This window comes from Entelurus aequoreus, linkage group LG11 (assembly GCF_033978785.1).
Source record: "Entelurus aequoreus isolate RoL-2023_Sb linkage group LG11, RoL_Eaeq_v1.1, whole genome shotgun sequence".
NCBI lineage: Eukaryota > Metazoa > Chordata > Actinopteri > Syngnathiformes > Syngnathidae > Entelurus > Entelurus aequoreus.
In genome coordinates this window covers 17,958,879-17,977,609 of record NC_084741.1, presented here as the reverse complement: position 1 = coordinate 17,977,609, position 18,731 = coordinate 17,958,879, and the positions used below count along the sequence as shown (strand labels likewise).

Sequence of the window (18,731 nt, the reverse complement as noted above, 5' to 3'; positions counted from 1 at the left end):
GTACGGAGTGAGGGGAACCCTGCTGAGGGCCATCCAATCTCTGTACAACCAAAGCGAGAGTTGTGTCCGGGTGCTTGGATGCAAGTCGGATCCGTTTCCAGTGGGGGTTGGTCTCCGCCAGGGCTGCGCTCTGTCACCTATCCTGTTTGTGATTTTCATGGACAGGATTTCTAGGCGGAGTCGTGGCCATGGCGGAGAGGGTATACGTCTCGGGGGGCTAAAGGTTGCGTCACTGCTGTTTGCAGATGATGTGGTCCTGATGGCACCTTCGGTTCGTGACCTTCAGCTCTCACTGGATCGGTTCGCAGCCGAGTGTTCAGCGGCTGGAATGAGGATTAGCATCTCCAAATCTGAGGCCATGGTTCTCAGCAGGAAACCGATGGTTTGTACAGTCCGGGTAGGGGACAGGACTCTGTCCCAGGTGGAGGAGTTTAAGTATCTCGGGGTCTTGTTCACGAGTGAGGGAAAGATGGAGAAGGAAATCAGCCGGAGAATCGGAGCAGCTGGGGCAGTATTGCAGTCTCTCTGCCGCACTGTTGTGACGAAACGGGAGCTGAGCCAGAAGGCAAAGCTCTCGGTCTACCGAGCTATCTACATTCCTACTCTCACCTATGGTCATGAAGTGTGGGTAATGACCGAAAGAATAAGATCGCGGATACAAGCGGCCGAAATGAGTTTCCTCAGAAGGGTGGCTGGCATCTCCCTTAGAGATAGGGTGAGAAGTGCAGTCACCCGAGAGAGACTCGGAGTAGAGCCGCTGCTCCTTCGCTTGGAAAGGAGCCAGCTTAGGTGGTTCGGGCATCTCGTGCGGATGCCTCACGAGCGTCTCCCTAGGGAGGTCCTGGTTGCACGTCCCACTGGGAGGAGGCCCCCCGGCAGGCCAAGGACCAGATGGGGGGATTACATCTCCTCTCTGGCCTGGGAACGCTTTGGGATTCCCCAGGAGGAAGTCGCAAATGTTGCTCTGGAGAGGGAAGTCTGGGGGTCTTTGCTGGAGCTGCTGTCCCCGCGACCCGATTCCGGATAAGCGGTTGAAGATGGATGGATGGATGGATGATTGATTGATTGAAAAATAAATAAATATAAAAACGATATAAAAATAAATATGATTAAAAACAATGAATACAAATCTAAATTTAAAAACACAGAGGACCACACAACTCACGCAGTGTTAAAAGCCAGAGAATAAAAGTGGGTCTTCAATCAATCAATCAATCAATTTTTATTTATATAGCCCTAAATCACAAGTGTCTCAAAGGGCTGTCATTATCGGACATCTCTAATTTATACCTATCATTATTTGTAATATTACTTTTTGGTACAGATTTACTTTAGAAAAGAGAAGTGTTGGATACTTCTCTTGTTGCCTTATTTGTGTTTGACTTTATTAAATGTTTGGGTAGAATTTTATTCAACAAAAAAAAATGTTCTAAAATTGATTTTGAATCGAATCGTTAACACCAAGAATCGAATCGAAACGTGTGATGTCCTAAGACTCACAGCCCTATGTTGATAAATAAATGGGGAACGCTGATTGGTTTGTTGCCAGTGGGAGAAAACTAGAATAGAAGAATAGAATAGAATGGACTTTATTGTCATTATATTTGCGTATAACGAGATTAAGGACTCCAACTTAAAGGCCTACTGAAAGCCACTACTACCGACCACGCAGTCTGATAGTTTATATATCAATGATGAAATCTTAACATTGCAACACATGCCAATACGGCCGGGTTAACTTATAAAGTGCAATTTTAAATTTCCCGCTAAACTTCCGGTTGAAAAAGCCTTTGGAGGATGACGTATGCGCGTGACGTAGCCAGGGGATCAGAGGTATGGCTTCCCCATTGAATACAATACAAAAAAGCTCTGTTTTCATTTCATAATTCCACAGTATTCTGGACATCTGTGTTGGTGAATCTTTTGCAATTTGTTTAATGAACAATGGAGATTGCAAAGAAGAAAGTTGTAGGTGGGATCAGTGTATTAGCGGCTGGCTGTAGCAACACAACAAGAAGGACTTACTTGGATAGCAGACGCGCCAGCCGATGCTAGCCTCCAACCACATCTGTGTTGGGGTGAAGTCCATCGTCGCGCCGTCGATCGCTGGAACGCAGGTGAGCACGGGTGTTGATGAGCAGATGAGGGCTGGCTGGCGTAGGTGGAGCGCTAATGTTTTTATCATAGCTCTGTGAGGTCCGGTTGCTAAGTTGCTAAGTTAGACTTAGCATCGTTAGCAACAGCATTGTTGAGCTTTGCCAGGCTGAGAATTATTAACCGTGTAGTTACATGTCCATGGTTTAATAGTATTGTTGATCTTCTGTCTATCCTTCCAGTCAGGGATTTATTTATTTTGTTTCTATCTGCATTTGAGACAGATGCTATCACGTCAGCTCATGCTAAAGAGCTTCGTCGATGTATTGTCGTGGAGATAAAAGTCACTGTGAATGTCCATTTCGCGTTCTAGACTCTCATTTTCAAGAGGATATAGTATCCGAGGTGGTTTAAAATACAAATCCGTGATCCACAATAGAAAAAGGAGAGAGTGTGGAATCCAATGAGCCAGCTTGTACATAAGTTACGGTCAGAGCGAAAAAAGATATGTATTTCACTGCATTCTAGTCCGTCACTCTAACGTTCCTCATCCACGAATCTTTCATCCTCGCTCAAATTAATGGGGTAATCGTCGCTTTCTCGGTCCGAATAGCTCTAGCTGCGTTGAAAACAATAGGAAAATATGAGGAAGTGAACAACTGACAACGTCACGCTACTTCCGGTAGGGGCAAGGCTTTTTTTTATCAGAGACCAAAAGTTGCGAAATTTATCGACGTTGTTCTATTCTAAATCCTTTCAGCAAAAATATGGCAATATCGCGAAATGATCAAATATGACACAAAGAATGGATCTGCTATCCCCGTTTAAATAAAAAAATGTAATTTCAGTAGGCCTTTAAGGTACGGTAATGGGAACAAATATGGGGTAAAAATAAATTATAAAAGAGGTAATAAAGAAAAAAACTAAGAATTGAAATAAACAAACTACTATACAATAAAAAATAATAAGCAATCCTGTACAATCTACAAAACACTATACAAATACAAAATACTGTACAATAAACAAAACACTATACAAATACAAAATACTGTACAATATACAAAACACTATACAAATATAAAATACTGTACAATATACAGAAGAAGACAAGAGTACCGGAGTAATAAATAACAACAGTAATAGTGTAGTTTTTTTGTACTTTTTAAAAGGAGAACTGTCACAGCTTAGTCTGCCAGCTAATTAAAGGTCGTGTACTTGCAGGTTGTTCGGTCTCAACCACAGCTCCGGTCAGCTGAGCATCAGGGAGGGGGCGCCGCCGGGCTCGTACCGCCTCCAGGTGCGCGTGTCCGACCCCGCCTGGCCGGACGTCACATCCACGGCGCAGGTGGACGTGGTGGAGCTGCCGCAGGACGCTTTGGACAACGCTGCCTCCGTCCGCCTCCGCAGTAAGTCGACGAGGTAGCCATGGTAACACTGTCACATCCTCGACTAGATGTCTGTCGGCTTCAGCGGCCGACAGCGAGGTATGACGGGAAAGAAGGTGCGCGTTCTTACCGCTCTCCTCCGACAGACGTGACGCTGGAGGACTTCTTCGCCGCTCCAGGAGGGGAGGAGAGTCGCTTCTCACGTCTGGGTCGGACGCTGGCGCGCCTCCTGGGGACGGCGGCGGAGAACGTGCACGTCTTCTCCGCCCGCGAGCGGGGACGGGAGCTGAGCGTGTGGTTCGCCGCCCACGGCTCGCCGTACTACAAGGCCGAGAAGCTGCACGGCTACGTGGCGGCCAACAAAGCCCAGGTGAGGACGAGGCGCACGTGAACACCTGTGCTTTGACACGTCCAGAGACGTCATGCAAGGATGTCAACACAACACACGAGCATTGCACTTTAGAAACACTTAACGCAATGTCAAGCATTTAACCCTCACACACACACAGCAGTTGGACTTTTAAGTGAGGACCGTAAGTGCATGTTCTTGTCACCACACACACACACACACACACACACACACACACACACACACACACACACACACACACACACACACACACACATGAATACTTGAGATCCTTTCAAAGCCTGAAAGCAGCTTGTTGCTTGACCCTGACTCATAATGACATGCAATCATATGCTGTACATAAATAAACATACATGTACATACACAGTACATACATTCACACATAAATGCACAAACACGGGTAAGAAATGACAAAACACAAAACCAGTGAAGTTGGCACGTTGTGTAAATGGTAAATAAAAACAGAATACAATGATTTGCAAATCCTTTTCAAGTTATATTCAATTGAATAGACTGCAAAGACAAGATATTTAATGTTTACACTGACAAACTTTGTTTTTTTTTGTGCAAATAATCATTAACTTAGAATTTATTGGCAGCAACACATTGCAAAAAAGTTGTCACAGGGGCATTTTTACCACTGTGTTACATGGCCTTTCCTTTTAACAACACTCAGTAAAGGTTTGGGAACTGAGGAGACCAAATTTTTTAAGCTTTTCAGGTGGAATTCTTTCCCATTCTTGCTTGATGTACAGCTTAAGTCAGGGGTCGGCAACCCAAAATGTTGAAAGAGCCATATTGGACCAAAAATACAAAAACAAATCTGTCTGGAGCCGCAAAAAATTAAAAGCCATATTACATACAGATAGTGTCATGAGATATAAATTGAATTAAGATGACTTAAAGGAAACTAAATGACCTCAAATATAGCTACAAATGAGGCATACTGCTGCAATATGTACATATAGCTAGCCTAAATAGCATGTTAGCATCGATTAGCTTGCAGTCATGCACTGACCAAATATGTCTGATTAGCACTCCACACAAGTCAATAACATCAACAAAACTCACCTTTGTGCCTTCACGCACAACGTTAAAGGTTTGGTGGACAGAGTGAGACGGAAAAAGAAGTGGCATAAAACACGTCCTAGAAAGTCGGAGAAAGTTATACTTGTAAACAAACTACGGTGAGTTCACGGACCGCCAAAATGAGTAGGACAAAACGGCGCTCGCCAAATACTCGAATCAGTGAAGCATGTTTAATATAAACAGTGTGCTTTATAACAATTAGGGAGTTTTGCGTCATGTTAAAACATATTAAAACAAAAACTTTTTTTTTTTCCTCATCTTTTTCCATTTTTCATACATTTTTAAAAAAGCTCCTGAGAGCCACTAGGGCGGCGCTAAAGTGCCGCATGCGGCTCTAGAGCCGCGGGTTGCCGACCCCTGGCTTAAGTTGTTCAACAGTCCGGTGGTCTCCGTTGTGGTATTTTAGGCTTCATAATGCGCCACACATTTTCAATGGGAGACAGGTCTGGACTACAGGCAGGCCAGTCTAGTACCCGCACTCTTTTACTATGAAGCCACGCTGTTGTAACACGTGGCTTGGCATTGTCTTGCTGAAATAAGCAGGGGCGTCCATGATAACGTTACTTTAATGGCAACATATGTTGCTCCAAAACCTGTATGTACCTTTCAGCCTTAATAGTGCCTTCACAGATGTGTAAGTTACTCATGTCTTGGGCACTAATACACCCCCATACCATCACAGATGCTGGCTTTTCCACTTTGCGCCTATAACGATCCGGACGGTTCGACGTCCACAGTTTCCAAAAAAATTTGAAATGTGGACTCGTCAGACCGCAGGACACTTTTCCACTTTGCATCAGTCCGTCTTAGGTGAGCTTGGGCCCAGCGAAGCCGGCGGCGTTTCTGGGTGTTGTTGATAAATGGCGTTCGCTTTGCATAGTAGAGTTTTAACTTGCACTTGCAGATGTAGCGACCAACTGTAGTTACTGACAGTGGTTTTCTGAAGTGTTCCTGAGCCCATGCGGTGATATCCTTTACACGCTGACGTCGCTTTTTGATGCAGTACCGCCAGAGGGATCAAAGGTCACAGGCGTTCAATGTTGGTTTTCAGCCTTGCTGCTTACGTGCAGTGATTTCTCCAGATTCTCTGAACCTTTTGATGATATTACGGACCGTAGATGGTGAAATCCCTAAATTCCTTGCAATAGCTGGTTGAGAAATTGACAATTTGCTCACGCATTTGTTGTGACCCTCGCCCCATCCTTGTTTGTGAATGACTGAGCATTTCATGGAAGCTGCTTTTATACCCAATCATGGGTTCGAACATTAAATATCTTGTCTTTGCAGTCTATTCAATTGAAAATAATGTAAATCTGTCGAAATCGTCGAGACGTCATCACTCGGAGGGCGCGAGTCGACACCGCCACTCGCATCAACATCGCGGGTGTTAAGTCTGGGAATAATTCCTCCTATTTTCTGTTGAAAATATGAACGCCTTGCTCGTTTTGCAAAGCAGTTCTTGCTTTTTATGACATTATATCTGCGATACGGGAACATAAAAAGCGGAGGAATGTCGGACATCAGGAAGATACGGTCTCAACTCGTTCAGATTGTTAGCTTGTGTACCTTACTCGCTAAATAAATGATTGAAATATCATTTTAGCCAAAGTCCGCCAGCTACACTTCGTCTAAATCATTTCATTTAGTATTTCGGTATAGCTCGGTTGGTAGAGTGGCCGTGCCAGCAACTTGAGGGTTCCAGGTTCGATCCCCGCTTCTGCCATCCTAGTCACTGGCCTGTGTGGGCAAGACACTTTACCCACCTGCTCCCAGTGCCACCCACACTGGTTTAAAAATGTAACTTAGATATACAATGTAAAGCGCTTTGAGTCACTAGAGAAAAGCGCTATATAAATATAATTCACTTCACTTCAAGTATTTTTTAAAGCAGGGTCAATTTGCAATGCAATGAAGAAAGGCACAATAAGAAACTCAATCGCACACATATAATACGATTAAACTTACAATCTATTAGATACCTAAAATGTTAAGAAGTAATCAATGATACAATTATATGCATATAGTCTATAACAGTGCTAAAAATGCAAAGAGTTAATCAGTAATCAATAATAATTCAATGTGCAGCTTTTGAAACATATCGTCACAAAATGCTTGTTTCGTTTCTAGCAAGTTAGTTTTGTTGTTTTAACGTTTGTTGTTATCGCTGCTATTTTGACTGTCCTTTCTTACATTAAAAATATGCCCATTTTATTTTGCACAAAAGGACAAAAGTCCAATAGCTTTTTTTTTTTTTTTTCTAACAGCCTATTGAGCTGCGTAAGTACAGTATGAACTCGAAAATTTCCGCCGAAATTTTTAGAGATGTCCGATAATCCAATTTTGTCCAACTCTTAATTACAGATTCCGATATCAACCGATACCGATATATACAGTCGTGGAATTAACACAATATTATGCCTAATTTTGTTGTGATGCCCCGCTGGATGCATTAAACAATGTAACAAGGCTTTCCAAAATAAATCAACTGAAGGTATGGAAAAGAATGCCAACATGGCACTGCCATATTTATTATCGAAGTCACTAAGTGCATTATTTTTCTTTAACATGCCTCAAAACAGCAGCTTGGAATTTGGGATATGCTCTCCCTGAGAGAGCATGAGGAGGTTGCGGTGGGCGGGGTTTGTAGGGGTTAGCGGGGGGTGTATATTGTAGCGTCCCGGAAGAGTTAGTGCTGCAAGGGGTTCTGGGTATTTGTTTTGTTGTGTTTATGTTGTGTTACGGTGCGGATGTTCTCCCGAAATGTGTTTGTCATTCTTGTTTGGTGTGGGTTCACAGTGTGGCGCATATTTGTAACAGTGTTAAAGTTGTTTATACGGTCACCCTCAGTGTGACCTGTATGGCTGTTGACCAAGTGTGCTTTGCATTCACTTGTGTGTGTGAAAAGCCGTGGATATCATGTGATTGGGCCGCCACGCAAAGGCAGTGCCTTTAAGGTTAATTGGCGCTCTGTACTTCTCCCTACTTCCGTGCACACAGCGGCGTTTTAAAAAGTCATACATTTTACTTTTTGAAACCGATACCGATCATTTCCGATATTACATTTTAAAGCATTTATCGGCCGATAACATCGACAGTCCGATATTATCGGACATCTATAGTTTACAGTATAGACATTATTAGAAAAAATACCCAGATATTGTATATATATATATATATCCATCCATCCCGCTCTGGCTCAGGATCAGCAGGCTATCCAGACCATAGCATGATTGATGAATATTCGTCGGCATCAAGGATCCTCGGGAAGTGATCGCAAGATCACCTCCCGAGGACCTCTCCACCGTTCACACTTAAAAAAGAAGAAGAAAGTCACAGGGCTTGATCAGATGCAAAAAAATACAAAATAAAAAGTCACAACAAAAAAAAGCAAGTAACGTGCATCTTTGTTGTAGTTGTCATTAAAACATTTGGAGCTGTTGGAATCGCCATGTCAAATCGCTAATGTTAATCGGTAGCATGTCAATAGCAAAGACAGTGTATATTAGCATCAAGCTAGCGCATTTTTTTTTCAAAGTAGAGCCTTCCTTTACTTACTTTGGGGGGGACGTTGAAAATTGCAACATTACCGAGAGGTAGTTTGGCTGAGTCCGCTCTCAGTGCTGCTGGAGTGATCGCCAAGTGCCAAAGTGCACATACCAGCAAACGGTGATGTACATGGCTGTCAGGTTCTAACACTGATGACATCTATTAAAGGCCTACTGAAATGATTTTTTTTTATTTAAACGGGGATAGCAGGTCCATTCTATGTGTCATACTTGATCATTTCGCGATATTGCCATATTTTTGCTGAAAGGATTTAGTAGAGAACATCGACGATAAAGTTCGCAACTTTTGGTCGCTGATAAAAAAAAGCCTTGCCTGTACCGGAAGTAGCGTGACGTCACAGGTTGTGGAGCGCCTCACATCTGCACATTGTTTACAATCATTCCCACCAGCAGCGAGAGCGATTCGGACCGAGAAAGCGACGATTACCCCATTAATTTGAGCGAGGATGAAAGATTCGTGGATGAGGAAAGTGAGAGTGAAGAATTAGAGTGCAGTGCAGGACGTAACTTAGGTACAAGGGCTCATTGGATTCCACACTTTCTCCTTTTTCTATTGTGGATCACGGATTTGTATTTTAAACCACCTCGGATACTATATCCTCTTGAAAATGAGAGTCGAGAACGCGAAATGGACATTCACAGTGACTTTTATCTCCACGACAATACATCAGCGAAGCACTTTAGCTACGGAGCTAACGTGATAGCATCGTGCTTAACTGCAGATCGAAACAGAAGAAATAAGCCCCTGACTGGAAGGATAGACAGAAGATCAACAATACTACTATTACTTCTACTATCAGGAGACACCGAACCAAACCCTGGACCTGTAACCACACGGTTAATGCTGTCCCGCCTAGCAATGCTGTTGCTAACGACACCATTGAAGCTAACTTAGCTACGGAACCTCGACAGAGCTATGCTAAAAACATTAGCTCTCCACCTACGCCAGCCCTCATCTGCTCATCACCACCCGTGCTCACCTGCGTTCCAGCGATCGACGGCGCAACGGAGGACTTCACCACGATCATCGGTGCGGTCGGCGGCCCGCAGACGGAGGAAGTCAACCCAGACACCAGTGAGGACAGCGGCGCGGCGGCGGACGGCGTTGTTGCTGTAGCCAGCCGCTAATACACCGATCCCACCTACAGCTTTCTTCTTTGCTGTCTTCATTGTTCAGTAAACAAATTGCAAAAGATTAACCAATACAGATGTCCAGAATACTGTGGAATTTTGCAATGAAAACAGACGACTTAAGCTGGCCACGGTGCTGTTCCAAAATGTCTGCTACAATCCGTGACGTCACATGCAAACGTCATCATACCGAGACGTTTTCAGCCGGATATTTCCCGGGAAATTTAAAATTGCACTTTATAAGTTAACCCAGCCGTATTGGCATGTGTTGCAATGTTAAGATTTCATCATTGATATACAAACTATCAGACTGCGTGGTCGGTGGTAGTGGGTTTCAGTAGGCCTTTAAACAAGACAAGAAGCAAAGAATCAAACAGAGACAGAATTACATTTGGCTCAATTTGAGGAGAAGTGTCTGGTCCGTACTCTTGTACAGTCTCCAGCACGCTGATTGCACGCCTCCTTCTTTTATTTGGACCTTCCCTGACCACATGGCCACAGCTGTTTCTAAGGGACGAGGGTCGTAAACAGTTCACAGAAAAGGTCGGTTCAAAAAAGAGGTCGTAAAAAAGTTCAAAAAGAGGTTCGTAAAACAGTTCAAAAAGAGGTCGTAAAAGAGTTCAAAAAGAGGTTCATAAAACAGTTAAAAAAAGAGGTCGTCTGGAACTTGGGCAGATCCTGCCTTCTCTCCGCTTTGTAGTTCTTGGGTTAAAACAATATCTTTCTGTTGATTACAATACATGAAAGAAACAGAAACACCTTCATGTTGCTTTTCATCCTACACAGTGGAGTTTTACAAGCCTTCTTGGTAGGTTCAAAGGCAGCTTTTGTTCTTCTCGCTGGGAACTCATTTGTGATAACTTACCGGTAGATAAAATTATTCTAACAATTGCATCATTGGATTTCACGTGAATCAGTGCTCGGTGGGATTTTTTTTGATGCCAAAACAAAGTACTGGATTCTCTACCCGTCTCTAATCTTGTCCTTGCTTTGTGTCTCTTTCCCCCCCTCCAGCTGGAAGCCATATTGGGCGTGTCCATCTCCCAGGTGGGCGTTGACGACTGTCCCCACACGGACTGCGGCCACGCCGGCGGCTGCACCACCGAAGTGTCGTTCGGTCAGACCCCGGCGCCTCTCAGCTCGGGTAACGTCTCTCTGGTTTCCCTGCCGGCCAGAACGTCGGCGCGTTGCGGCTGTCGGGGTCGAGAGGCGACCCACCTGCTTTGCTCCGCCTACTCGACTAACCCCTGCCTCAACGGCGGCACGTGCCAGGATGGACCACTAGGATACAGGTCGGTGGGAGTGCTCGTTTTGAAAAGCGATCCGGTGCTGAAACGCGATGTCCGTTTGTCAGCTGTAAGTGTCCGCCGATGTTCAACGGGCCCGAGTGCCAGCAGACCAAACACAGCTTTGGTGGGCGGGGCTATGCGTGGTTCCCTCCCCTCAGGCCGTGCTTCCAGAGCCACATCTCTCTGGAGTTCCTCACAGAGTCACCCGACGGGCTGCTTCTTTACGACGGGCCACTCGGCACCGCTCAGCCCGGCGAGCCCGACGACTTCCTTTCCATCGGTGAGTCCAGAAACACACCACTTCCTCTTTCTTTGACACTCCTTATTTCAGCCACTCCCAAACACAGAGAAACTGAAATCTAAGTAAGATTGAATATCTCAAATAAGGGTGATATTTGCTTATTTTCTGTCTGATAAGATAATTCTTCTCACTAAGCAGATTTTATGTTAGTTTGTGGAAGCATTGCGCTTCCGGGTTCTTCGGACCACCAATCATCGACATGCCAGGCTCTTCCAGGTTTACAATAGTGTTTTATTTTACAATAAAACGTGCAAAGTCTTTTGGGGTGCTTTTCAGCAGTTGTCTTTTCTACCAATTGAGCACACGAATGGTTTCTCTCCAGTGTGTCGTCCACCACCAACTCCCCTCTCCTTCCCGGCTGCTCCCTTTAACAGAGCGACAGGTGATTAGGTAAGCACGCCCAGCTGGGCCATCTAAGCACCTGTCGCTGATCTCGAAGCCGGTCCTGGCACACCCCGCTTAGCTGCAGGTCCGCAAGCCACGCCCCCTTCCACAGTGTTTTACTTGTTTTAAGGGTTTTGGTCCTAAATGATCTCAGTAAGATATTACAGCTTGTTGCTGAGATATTATGAACTATATTGAGTAAAACATGCTTCAAACTAGAATATCAGCTGTGTCATCAACACTCACAAGTAGAGATGTCCGATAATGGCTTTTTTGCCGATATTCCGATATTGTCCAACTCTTAATTACCGATTCCGATATCAACCGATACCGATATATACAGTTGTGGAATTAACACATTGCTATGCCTCATTTTGTTGTGATGCCCCGCTGGATGCATTAAACAATGTAACAAGGTTTTCCAAAATAAATCAACTCAAGTTATGGAAAAAAAAATGCCAACATGGCACTGCCATATTTATTATTGAAGTCACAAAGTGCTTTTTTTTTTTTTAACATGCCTCAAAACAGCAGCTTGGAATTTGGGACATGCTCCCCCTGAGAGAGCATGAGAAGGTTGAGGTGGGCGAGGTTGAGTTGGGGGGGGGGTGTATATTGTAGCGTCCCGGAAGAGTTAGTGCTGCAAGGGTTTCTGGGTATTTGTTCTGTTGTGTTTATGTTGTGTTACGGTCAGAGGTGGGTAGTAACGCGCTACATTTACTCCGTTACATCTACTTGAGTAACTTTTGGGATAAATTGTACTTCTAAGAGTACCGTATTTCCTTGAATAGCCGCAGGGGCGCTAATTAATTTAAAACCTCCTGTCACTCCGGCGTTTACCAGAAGCCTGCGGGATGGCCATGCATGCGCTAATTATTTTAAAACCTCTTCTCACTCCGGCGTTTACCAAAAGGAATGCGGTAAATTTAGGCGTGCGCTTTGAGTGTGATGTAAGCATACCGGTACCATCATGAAAAGCACATTTAATTAAAAAAAAACGTTATTATGGTCTTACCTGTACTTATAAATGGAGTCCATTTGCAGCTCCTTCTGACCAAAAGCATCGATAACTTGTTTATAGAAGTCTTCCTTATTTTCTTTCTTCAGTTTTAAAAGTCTCTCTGTCTCGATGGAGATATTCCTTTAATTATTACCTCCTGCTTCGATTGAAAGTCCAGTTTAGAAAACTGTTTTATTTTAGATACCGGTATGTAATCCTCCATGTTAAAAGTTCAGGCGAGAGGAAAAAAAAGACGATCTGTTACTGCTTGTTGTCACTTCTTCTGCAGTACCGGTAGTCGCAACAAGGATCACTAGCGCCCTCTACCACCAGGAGGCGGGAGTCATTTAATGACTCATATTTGACACACGCAGCTACGGTATATTAATAAAACATAGCTGCTTACTGTTCTTTTTAGCATACCGTACCGGTATTCAATAGCTTGTACCTTAAATCCTATTGAATAGCTCTTAATCTTTTTTCCTTTGTGCGATTGCAAACTACTGAAATCAGCTTCCTCCATTTTGAAAATGAGCATAGGTAAATCGTCACTCGTGACGTAACGAGTTTGACCCGGCGGAAGTTCTAGACATATGCTAAATATTTTGCGAAACGAGTTTGACCCGGCGAAAATTCTAGACATGCGGTAATAAAATTAATATTTTGCGAAACTAATTTGATCCTGCGTTAATCCTGAACCGGCGATAAGGCCAAGCATGCGTTAATTATTTTGCGAAACGAGTTTGACCCGGCTGTAATTCTAAACGTGCGAATACTATATTCCCTGCGCCAATTCAAGGAAATACGGTAGTTTTAATGCAACATACTTTTACTTTTACTTGAGTATATTTATAGAGAAGAAACGCTACTTTTACTCCGCTCCATTTATCTACATTCAGCTCGCTACTCGCTACTGATTTTTATCGATCTGTTAATGCACGCTTTGTTTGTTTTGGTTGGTCAGACAGACCTTCAAAGTAGGATCTATCGCATGCCTGCGTTTCACCAATCAAATACAGTCACTGGTGACGTTTGATTCCGTTTCACCAATCAAACAGAGCCAGGCGGTCACATGATTAACAAGCTTGAGCTTACATGAACTCAACATCAAATTTGAGGAAGCACATCGCGGTAAGTAACCTTAGTAGATATTTTGGCTGTCACCGTAGGCTGATGTTAGCGTCCTTGCTATGAATCACTGTCAAATGTACATCGTGTGGGGACATTTATTAACGCACTGCAGCCTCATAGACACGCACAGTCGCACACACACACACGCGCATGCATAGAAACACCAATCAGAAGTGCACAGTGTGTTCCCAGTTTAGTTAGTTTAGTCTTTATTTGAAGGGACAACGCACAGAAACATTAAGCTCAAAGACAGATATGTTCTGTACCAGATTATAGCTAAATAGCTACTTTCCCTCTGCAGTCCCTGGCTACCTAAATTAAAGGGATACAAAAATCATGCAATAAAATGGTGACGATAAAATTATACACAAGTATTAAGAAAAAAGTCATAAAATGCCCTTTCATGGATACATACTTAATATACAATACAACCACACCTCATTTACATCATCACACAAAGACAATACATGCTCTTGTTCACATCTGTCATCATTTGTAAAAACAACCTTGATTTTAACAGACACACCTCACAATTTACAACAAAAATGCTCTCATGGATAAATATAATACACATTAAGTTGACACGTCAAACAAGGTGCTCACCTTAGTGACCCTGTGAGCAGCTTTGATTGCTCCAAAGCCACGTGCAACCCACACCTATCAGTTTATGGTTTGCGTAAAGGCTAACTTGTTATTTTCCTTTGTAATCTCTGCCAACTGAGCCTACGGTGCTGTTAAGTTATTGTGGCTCAATTTGCCTTAAAGGCCTACTGAAAGCCACTACTACCGACCACGCAGTCTGATAGTTTATATATCAATGATGAAATCTTAACATTGCAACACATGCCAATACGGGCGGGTTAACTTATAAAGTGCAATTTTAAATTTCCCGCGAAACTTCCGGTTGAAAACGTCTATGTATGATGACGTATGCGCGTGATGTCAATGGTTGAAACGGAAGTATTCGGACCCCATTGGATCCAATACAAAAAGCTCTGATTTCATCGCAAAATTCCACAGTATTCTGGACATCTGTGTTGGTGAATCTTTTGCAATTTGTCTAATGAACAATGGACACTGCAAAGAAGAAAGCTGTAGGTGGGAATTGGTGTATTAGCGGCGGACTACAGCAACACAACCAGGAGGACTTTGAGATGGATAGCAGAAGCGCTATCCGATGCTAGCCGCCGACCGCATCTATGATCGGGTGAAGTCCTTCGTCGATCGCTGGAACGCAGGTGAGCACAGGTGTTGATGAGCAGATGAGGGCTGGTGTAGGTGGAGCGCTAATGTTTTTATCATAGCTCTGACGAGGTCCCGTAGCTAAGTTAGCTTCAATGGCGTCGTTAGCAACAGTATTGTTAAGCTTCGCCAGGCTGGAAAGAATTAACCGTGTATTTACATGTCCATGGTTTAATAGTATTGTTGATTTTCCGTCTATCCTTCCAGTCAGGGGTTTATTTCTTTTGTTTCTATCTGCATTTAAGCCCGATGCTATCACGTTAGCTCCGTAGCTAAAGAGCTTCGCCGATGTATTATCGTGGAGATAAAAGTCACTGTGATATACAAGTACAACCCATTTATCATTTATAATGTCCATTTCGCGTTCTCGACTCTCATTTTCAAGAGGATATAGTATCCGAGGTGGTTTGAAATACAAATCCGTGATCCACAATAGAAAAAGGAGAAAGTGTGGAATCCAATGAGCCCTTGTACCTAAGTTACGGTCAGAGCGAAAAAAGATACGTCCTGCACTGCATTCTAGTCCTTCACTCTCACATTCCTCATCCACGAATCTTTCACTTGCTCAAATTAATGGGGTAATCGTCGCTTTCTCTGTCCGAATCGCTCTCGCTGCTGGTGTAAACAATGGGGAAATGTGAGGAGCCTTTCAACCTGTGACGTCACGCTACTTCCGGTACAGGAAAGGCTTTTTTATCAGCGACCAAAACTTTATCGTCAATGTTCTATACTAAATCCTTTCAGCAAAAATATGGCAATATCGCGAAATGATCAAGTATGACACATAGAATGGATCTGCTATCCCCGTTTAAATTTTAAAAAATCATTTCAGTAGGCCTTTAATTTGTTTATGTTAATGTATTATTATTTAATATACACTACCGTTCAAAAGTTTGGGGTCACACTGAAATGTCCTTATTTTCAATGAAGATAACTTTAAACTAGTCTTAACTTTAAAGAAATACACTCTATACATTGCTAATGTGGTAAATGACTATTCTAGCTGCAAATGTCTGGTTTTTGGTGCAATATCTACATAGGTGTATAGAGGCCCATTTCCAGCAACTATCACTCCAGTGTTCTAATGGTACAATGTGTTTGCTCATTGGCTCAGAAGGCTAATTGATGATTAGAAAACCCTTGTGCAATCATTTTCACACGTCTGAAAAATGTTTAACTCGTTACAGAAGCTACAAAACTGACCTTCCTTTGAGCAGATTGAGTTTCTGGAGCATCACATTTGTGGGGTCAATTAAATGCTCAAAATGGCCAGAAAAAGAGAACTTTCATCTGAAACTCGACAATCTATTCTTGTTCTTAGAAACGAAGGCTATTCCACAAAATTGTTTGGGCAACCCCAAACTTTTGAACGGTAGTGTATATTATTGTTTTAGGTGCTTAAGAGATATTCCTGGCTCTGAATTTGCTCATGTTTTTGTGCATTATTTGTTGCCGTCATCATTAAACGAACACGTTACTCATCAGTTACTCAGTACTTGAGTAGTTTTTTCACAACACACTTCTTACTTTAACTCAAGTAAATATTTGGGTGACTACTCCTTACTTTTACTTGAGTAATACATCTCTAAAGTAACAGTACTCTTACTTGAGTACAATTTCTGGCTACTCTACCCACCTCTGGTTACGGTGCGGATGTTCTCCCGAAATGTGTTTGTCATTCTTGTTTGGTGTGGGTTCACAGTGTGGCGCATATTTGTAACAGTGTTCAAGTTGTTTATACGGCCACCCTCAGTGTGACCTGTATGGCTGTTGACCAAGTATGCCTTGCATTCACTTGTGTGTGTGAAAGGACGTAGATATTATGTGATTGGGCCGGCACGCAAAGGCAGTGCCTTTTAAGGTTTATTGGCGCTCTGTACTTCTCCCTACGTCCGTGTACACAGCGGCGTTTTAAAAAGTCATAAATTTTACTTTTTGAAACCGATACCGATAATTTCCGATATTACATTTTAAAGCATTTGCCGGCCGATAATATCGGACATCTCTTACAATTACTATGTCATCAGATGTGCGATGGGAAATGATTCCATTCAGATGCATACTCAGCCATGAATATGTGCATGTGATTTTTTTTTTTTTAACAAAAAGTGAATTTACAGTGTGTGGTCAGAATGTTCAAATCTGGCGTTTGCTAGTATTTCCAAGGTCTGAGCGCTGGTGGAAGTTAGTTGAGACTTGGATTTGTGCTTTAAATGCCACAAACAAACATGCTGATCCTATTGTTCCGTCCAACAATCAGAGCCAATCAATGCAAGCTGTCAGCAGACAAAGAGCATCACGGGGCGTTAATGTCAGCTCCCGGCGGTCCTGATGTGGCGTTATAGGATCAGCCCGCCCGTGGCCTTTCAGACACGCCTTGCATAATCTCCTGGCATTAAAGTTACGTCATTGTCCAGCCCGCCGGCTGCCGTGGCGTCGTTCAGCGAGGGGAAAATCAAAGATGGCTGCTTCATTGATCACGGCCCGGCTTTTGTCATTAATGCGTTCGATAACGTTGGCGGGGGCTACACGCGCGATGGCTCATCCGACACGCACGGCGGATGAGAGGATGTTGAAGGGAGCACGTTTGCACCAAAGAATTGACTACTAATGAACTTTTTAATGGGGTTTCTCAGCTGACACCGCAACAAAATGATCAATTAGCACACACATGCTAACTTCTACAAAAAAAGCGGGGGGTGTATATTGTAGCGTCCCGGAAGAGTTAGTGCTGCAAGGGGTTCTGGGTATTTGTTCTGTTGTGTTTGTGTTGTGTTACGGTGCGGATGTTCTCCCGAAATGTGTTTGTCATTCTTGTTTGGTGTGGGTTCACAGTGTGGCGCATATTTGTAACAGTGTTAAAGTTGTTTATACGGCCACCCTCAGTGTGACCTGTATGGCTGTTGACCAAGTATGCTTGCATTCACTTCTGTGTGTGTGAAAAGCCGTAGATATTATGTGATCGGGCCGACACGCAAAGGCAGTGTCTTTAAGGTTTATTGGCGCTCTGTACTTCTCCCTACGTCCGTGTACCACTCATACATTTTACTTTTTGAAACCGATGCCGATAATTTCCGATATTACATTTTAAAGCATTTATCGGCCGATAATATCGGCAGTCCGATATAATCGGACATCTCTAGTAATAACGCTATGAAAGACGGAGCAGCACTTCTACTTCCGGTTGAAAGCCCTAAATGGGAAGGACTCTGCAGCACCTGCAGTGAGCGAACTTGTCCATAATGGCACCATAGCACAAACATTAAAACACATTTTCAGTGTTTTTGCTCGTTTTGTTTTTTTAACTATTTGCATTATGGCCACCGGCGAAGAAAAATATGTCAAGTAGCAGCACCGTTTTATAAGCCGAAGGGTTCAAAGTGTAGGGAAAAAAGTAGCGACTTATAGGCCAGAATTTACGCTTTACATTTCAAAGCATGTATCGGCCGATAATATCGGACATCTCTACTTTTAACCGCTATTCATTTGGTCAAAGTCCCCAGGAGGAGTTTTGTAAAGTACGACCCCTTTTTTTGGCCTAGAAATAGCTGACGGAAACCAATTTGGCCGACTTCCTGTTTGTTTTCAAATATGGCTTCTTGAGACTTGTATGTGCGTCTTGTCATTTGATTTGATTTGATTTTTATTAAGGATCCCCATTAGCTGGTTGCCTCAACAACCCACTAGTCTTCCTGGGGTCCACGTCTTGTCATAACGGGCGTCTTCAGCAATTTTTGTGACGTTACATA

General features: G+C 43.3%; 1 protein-coding gene across 1 annotated transcript in view; it reads left to right on the top strand.

The window, feature by feature from the left end:
- si:dkey-22o22.2 (neural-cadherin) overlaps window positions 1-18,731 on the top strand; it is a 367,974-nt gene that overhangs the window by 319,416 nt on the left and 29,827 nt on the right. Inside the window, exons 24-27 of the mRNA XM_062062641.1 lie at window positions 3,316-3,500; window positions 3,626-3,849; window positions 10,650-10,927; window positions 10,990-11,204. Of these exons, the coding sequence (XP_061918625.1) occupies window positions 3,316-3,500; window positions 3,626-3,849; window positions 10,650-10,927; window positions 10,990-11,204 (902 nt within the window). The remainder of the gene's footprint in view (window positions 1-3,315; window positions 3,501-3,625; window positions 3,850-10,649; window positions 10,928-10,989; window positions 11,205-18,731) is intronic.